This window comes from Pundamilia nyererei, unplaced genomic scaffold (genome assembly GCF_000239375.1).
Source record: "Pundamilia nyererei isolate P.nyererei 1_Seehausen unplaced genomic scaffold, PunNye1.0 scaffold00004, whole genome shotgun sequence".
NCBI classification, from domain to species: Eukaryota; Metazoa; Chordata; class Actinopteri; order Cichliformes; family Cichlidae; genus Pundamilia; species Pundamilia nyererei.
In genome coordinates, this window is record NW_005187405.1 from 8,040,538 (window position 1) to 8,047,319 (window position 6,782).

The following is a 6,782-nucleotide window of genomic DNA, read 5'->3' on the forward strand; positions in this document are numbered from 1 at the left end:
TCGATTAACTACAACCGCTGTAGTGGGCACGCTTTGTTTCAGCAAGTAGTCGGGGCCCGTGCTTGCCTTCAGCGCTCCAACAGGAAGCGTGGCTATTCAAACTTGCAAAATAAACGCCCTGAACGACAAAACAAATGAATAATAGCAAGTCGCAGCAAACGGCTTTTATTTTTGTGCAGATCTTAAGCAACCATAACGGAGACGAAACGGCAAAAGGGAGCGAAGTAGAGAAAGATTTAAGTTGCCCCATTAACGACACACATGTGGGGAGCTGTTTAGATGTCTTCCAGTCGAGTTCTTAATTTGAATTGCAGCACTACCTTTAACCGTGACTGCAACTGATAATATTTGTCAGACAGGTGAGGGCAACAAAACTAGCATTCAGTTTGGACAGTGATGGATGTGGCGAACACACTCATTACTAAGCCGATCCTTTATTCTGTGGCCTTTGCACCAACCTGACATGATAGACCAACAGTCACCAACTCGGCTCGTGCTCTTGTGGAGACCAGCTGATGAATCAGTCTGCTGATATTAACCAGTCGCATTTGTGTCCGTACCTATGTGTTAATGAATAATCTTTAATTGGCAATACAGACAAAAATGCTGGTAACTGGTTTAGAGCCTCTTCTTTTGCTTCTCTTGACTGTTTTTAGCACAGCTGACATTTCAAGATCGCTCCTGTGCTCTATTACTTAATCTTTCTTTCACTTAAACTTTACCCTGGTGTGTGTATATGTAGATAATATTGACTGATAAATCAGTATTTTACATTTTTAATTGCTGAATCTTTGCAAACAAACAAACAAAGTATGTTTTATGACCAAAACCTTGCACTTAGTGGCTCATCTTCCATTTGAAAAACAGACCATTACCAGAAAACGCAAACAACAAATTTCCCATTGGGAATTTTTTTTTTCCCCCAGAGCTAAAACTTTGTAATTAGCTAAGTATTTACAGAAAGGTATAAATAATTTTTGTTTAATAAAACAAATTGCACAAAAAAAGCCATTCACAGTGAATATAAATGTAATGTAAAGTCTTGCTTTTTTCCTCGTCTTACATTAGAATTTCTGAGCATCTTTTGACGATCTTCAACTCCGTTATTAGTCAATTAACTTGTCATTTATTTTCTCAATCAGTTATAATGTTGCTATTACAGACTAGGGCTGTTCGATATAACAATATATATCGGATGACGATATAAAAACGTCAATCGTTTCATTTTATGCTATCGTTTGTTTCGTGGTGTCGCAAAATAAACTGTTTACGGCAATATTTTTTTCACCGGTTTGATGGTCACTGTAGTGGCTATATTAATTTCTTAAAGTTCTTTCTTTCTCTTATATTTAATATAACCACACTACAAACGGACAAGCGCCTGTTTTATGCGTTGTCGTTAGCAACAACGACGGTAAAATCCCTGCGTGTGGCTTACTTATTTTCCACATAAACCTTTCACAATAAAGCTCAAGATCCTGTTGAGACTTTTCAAAATAAACTGAATCACATGAAAGAGTATGCAGAGTATTTATGGATGAGAAGCGAAAAAGAGCCATCGGGTGCTAAAAAATAAACCTTAGACTCAGACGTTAGAACAGGCTTTTCCCCGCAGCACACCGTGTAATAAATACTCACAAAGAAAACAGCGGCCGTTACAACTTATGTCTAAAAATGTATAATATGCATCGGTTAAAACATTCGACTCCAGGTACGCGACACCCAGCTGGAAACACTTCACGCAAGTCGAGCTGCCCGAGATTCACAGAATTTACAGAAAATGTTACATTTGTGTGATTTATATTGTTATCGGGATGATAGATGTCTTGTATCAGGATATGAGATTTTGGTCATATCGCACAGCCCTATTACAGACAGTCCTGTTGACAAAGGTGTCTCTGCAATGACTGAAATCTTTCAACAGTTTCTAGGGAGCAGAGACATTTTAAGAGTCAGCCATTGCAGTCTCAGATGAAGGGCTGATATTTTTTTTTCTTTAAAACTTATCTCTGAAGTCTGACCATGAGGTGAAATGAAAGATTACATTTCTTCGCCTTCCGCTCCAGGCATGTGGTCTTTTTTTTTCTTTTTCTTTTTTGAAGAAAATAACTCCCTTCACTTCCCTTTCTGCTGGTTTGTCTTTAGGATCATACTTATGAATACCAGTAGTTTCACGTATGCGCAGCCACCGCTCCTCTAAGAAGTTCATCATTTACAGTCTGCTGAGTGCCTGTCAGGCTATGTGTTTTATGCCAACTTATCAGCCCCCCTACGAATACCCTCCTCCCCGAGCAGCCAAACATTGGGTTGAAGAGTTTTGAGCGATGTTCTCTGCGGCCCAGATATTAAGACGCTGGTCATAAGATGGATTTTACTCTGAATCAGGTGTTAAAAATCAGCAGTATAGGCCCATGTGCTTCAGCTCTCGTGACCATTTCCAAACAGCTGTCAAAGCGCCGATATATTTCAAGCTTCAGTGTTAACGCGGCATCGCATGTCTTCAGCGAGTGACTTCTGATCAAGGTATCAAATTCGAGGCACAGAAGGTGAACGTAACATACTGTGAGCCGCGGTCTGCCGAGCTATTTTTTTGTATCAGCTTGTCCTGTTTTACGCACATTTAACTGCTTCACTCTTGTACATGGATTGCATGTTTTGATCCGAAGTGTGAAGTCAAATTTTCATGAAACACTAGCAACGGAAAAAAGCAGACCGCAGATTATCAGAGTGGTGGCTGCTGAATATTTTCCTGCCGGTCAGCTAATTGTTTCAGCTTCGTGTGCTGTACCAATTAATTTGCCATATATTCAGTCAGGCAATTGATCTTTTGACCTGTAGATTGTCATACAGTGAAAATCGTTTTGAGATCGGCATTTTAAAACTGTTTTGTCAACAAAAGTGATTTGCATCCAAGCAGCAAAAGGCAAATTCAGACTGGTAGGATTTTCAGTAGGTGACAAATGTTACATAACAAAATGCAGCTTTCCCATAAAACCAGGTGATCATTACAGCTCTAAACCAGCTGTTATGGACACATCTGTTTATACTTTATGAATATTTTAGTTTTTTCTTTAGTAACAAATCTCGTGAAAGCTAAACTTATAGAAAACAATGACTTCATTGAGCCTCACTACTGTTTGCTCTCCTGTTAGCGATTTCTAGTCCTAAGATCACTGCCTCCTGAGGATATGTGTGATAAACGATCCAGTTATGCATGCAGCAAGCCTTAATATTAGTCAGATAATACGTTACTGCAAAAGGCACCAATGCTGTGGAGAGTTTTAGTTTAATGACTCTGAAGTAGTGGATGAGGCCTGGCGACGCTGATTGGCTCTGGACATGTGTCATTTAGAGCAGCCACGCCGCTATCGCTCAGGTTATTGTTCAGGATACCTCGGAACTCTGATGTTCGACTTGGGAATAGCGTCACTCCTGAGTTAATGCGTTCCTGAAAAAGCGAGGACAAACGGGGATATCCAACTCCAAATTTCGAGTCGCATATCTCAAAATTCTTGCCTTTTTGACTCAAAATCTGAGTACATTTTTTAGGCAATGACCTTAAATTTTGTCTTATGCGCGACTATTTATTTATTTATTTTTTTAAATAGTGGAAATTAGTTTCTGTACCTGAAGTATCCAGCTGGATGAGTTATAAAAATTTGTCCCTTGACGTCTCACTATAGTGGTTTTGTAGCTGTCGCTAGGGCTTGTTCTAGGCAGTAGTTGCCTGGGTAACCCTCCACGTTATTTGACACACTGTCATACGTCAGTGAGTAGTATCATTCGTCCTCGCTGGTAGACAGTGTTTATTAAAAAAAAAAAAGTTGCTGATGTAACTCGGGAATGTACATTTCACTTTGCCAGCAGTTATTTTGCCTGTCATTGGCTGACGTTGCTGAATGTCATTGACTTCATGTGGCCTCTGGTTGCCACATAGTTGCTTCTTTTGACGCAACTTTATTGCGTTGGCTGATGTGTTTTTGCTGTTCACAGATGGCACGATGAAGAGCTGAAAGATTCAATGGGGATTTTGTGTTTGTCTAAGTAAAATAGCCCAAGAAAACGAATGCCATCGACCAATAGACAAATTATTTTAAGTCCTGTTATCAGCCAAGAGTTTCATAATCTCTCCAACCCATTAAAGAATGGCTAGTTTTTGTCTTTTTTGGCCATGCAAACACCTTTAAATCGATCCTCGTATTCTCTTCGTTCCTCTGTTATTTTAGGAGTTAAAGTCCCACGCAATTTTCGCTTGTTGGAAGAGCTTGAAGAGGGCCAGAAGGGCGAAGGCGACGGCACAGTCAGCTGGGGCCTGGAGGATGACGAAGACATGACTCTCACACGATGGACAGGCATGATCATCGGACCAGCGAGAGTAAGCACGGGAATCTCGTGAATGAACACACTGCCCGCTATTCATATTAGACACCGTAACCAAAGCCATTCTGTTCTTTTCTTCCTCAGACCAATTACGAGAACAGGATATACAGTCTGAAAGTGGAATGTGGACCTAGATACCCAGAGACAGCGCCGACCGTTAGATTTGTAACAAAAATTAGCATGAATGGGATAAATAATTCCAACGGGACGGTGAGTGTCATCACAGATCTGTCAAGGTTATGTATGGCTTTCGCTATCTTCTCTATCATTTCGGGAGTTGTGAAATTGTTTCGCAGCTTTGTGATGCGAGCCGTGCAATAACTCACTGTCGGCAGTCTTGTCACAATGACTGATTCTGTTTGTTTTTTTTGTTTCTCCCCTTTTGTCTCGCAGGTGGATTCACGTAGCATACCAATATTAGCAAAATGGCAGAATTCTTATACCATTAAAATTGTTCTTCAAGAGTTAAGGCGTCTAATGATGTCCAAAGAAAATATGAAGCTTCCACAACCACCAGAAGGACAGACCTACAGCACTTAATCGTAATGGATTGTTTCGACCCTCTGTCTTAAACCTTACTCTCTTAGAAATATTGTGTAAAATCATCATGAGGTTCACTTCGCACATCAACAGTATCGTCTGCAAGAGCAAGATTGGACTTTCTTATTACATAGCTCATTCAAAAAAATGGAAAAAAAGTCCCTGCAGTTAAGCACTGAATAGATAGTAAAAAGACTACAAGACCACACTTATCTGCCTATAATAAAGTTTCTTTGACAATGACTTTTGTGTTTTGACCGGTTCCAGCTTGAGTAGGCTTGAAGAGGGAAGCATGATGCCACATTGAGGCTGTACCAGAGTCCCAGTACTTTTGTTTAAATGGCTTGAAGTAAAAGGCAAGATTGGGGGGAAGGGTATGAAGGCATGTTCTGTAACTAATACCTAGTCAAAGAGAAGCCACATTTTTGAGATGTTAGTAAAATTTAGCAGGTTCTTTGAAATATCATGCAGATCGCTGAATATTGAATACTGTGGCTGTAGTCTAAAAGTAGTGTCACAAGGTAAGAAAGATTTTTTTTTTTATAAATATATATAAATACATATATATATCTGTATTTGACACGATACCAATATGTTTCTGTTCTGCGGCTCTTTGACATATAACAGACGTTGAAGCCTGTTCGGTTCTGAAACCCTTGCATTTAACTTCTAGTGGAAATGGCAGGTGTATGAATTTGTGATTTTTCTCAAATTAAATCACTGTCTGCAAAAAAAGGCTCGTCGTGTATTTGACTCCCACACCTAGTGTTTTTTATTTTTTCCACCAGAGGGCCCTGCCAGACAAATAGACTTCCTCTAAACAGCCGGATACATACACAGTTCGTGGATTATGCCGTGGGAAAGCCGGTTCAAACCACGCTGCAGTCACTTGTGCCAGTTAGAATAATAAAAAGCTTTTTATCTGTTCTGAGAAGCAGAAGCAGGGTTTCCTCTGTGCAGCTGTGGGATTAGTCCTAAAGTTTAATAAACCAAATGAGCATATCGGAGTGTTTAAAGAAGATGCTGTGATCATCTACGCTCACAGGCCTCTTTATTAGGCTGCTTGTTAATTCAAATATTTAATCAGCAGCTTGGTGCTATTAGAAGGAGATGAGGTCAAGAGGACCTGAAGTTTCAAACAGCATCACAATCGGGAGGAAAAGTAATTTCAGTTTAGATGTGACATGGTGATTGGTAGTTCAGAAACGGCTGAGCTACTGGCAGTTTCCTGCAAAATCATCTGTAGGGTTTACAGAGAATGGTCTGAAGAAGGAAATTTCCAGTGAGCTGCTGTTCTCTGGGTGAAAACGACTTGTTGATGTCAGATGAGAAGGGCCAGGCTGTTTCGAGCTGATGGGAAGGCAGCAATTACTCAGTAGAAACGAGGTATGCAGAAGAGGGTCTTTGAAAGCACAACATGTCAAACCTTGTAGCAGATGGACTCGTGAAGCAGACTCACAGACTCACCAAAACTGGACAGCTGGAAATGCCTGGTCTAATGAGTTTCAACTGCTGCTTCAATAATCAGATGATGGTGTCAGAAACAACATGAAAGCATGGATCCATCCTGCCCTGTAGCAATGACTCAGGCTGATAGTGGTGTAATGGTGTGAGGGATATTATCTTGGTGCACTTTTGGCTCCACAGTACCAACTGTGCATCTTTTAAACGCCACAGCCCACCTCGTTATTGCTGCTGACCGCGCCCATCTGTGTGACCACAGTGTACACATCTTCTGATGGTTGCTTCCAGCAGGACCATGTCAAGCTCAGATTATCTCACTGGTTTCTTGAACATGATGACGAATGACCTTCACCGTCACCAGATCTCAACCCAATAGAGCATCTTTGGGATGTAAATCT

At 40.5% G+C, this 6,782-nt stretch overlaps 1 protein-coding gene across 1 annotated transcript in view; it reads left to right on the forward strand.

Moving 5' to 3' along the window:
* ube2v2 (ubiquitin-conjugating enzyme E2 variant 2) overlaps window positions 1-5,453 on the forward strand; it is a 7,093-nt gene extending 1,640 nt beyond the window's left edge. Inside the window, exons 2-4 of the mRNA XM_013911599.1 lie at window positions 4,227-4,375; window positions 4,465-4,590; window positions 4,774-5,453. Coding sequence (XP_013767053.1) covers window positions 4,227-4,375; window positions 4,465-4,590; window positions 4,774-4,920 — 422 coding nt within the window. The 3' untranslated portion in view covers window positions 4,921-5,453. The remainder of the gene's footprint in view (window positions 1-4,226; window positions 4,376-4,464; window positions 4,591-4,773) is intronic.
* The last annotated feature ends 1,329 nt before the right edge of the window (window positions 5,454-6,782 follow it).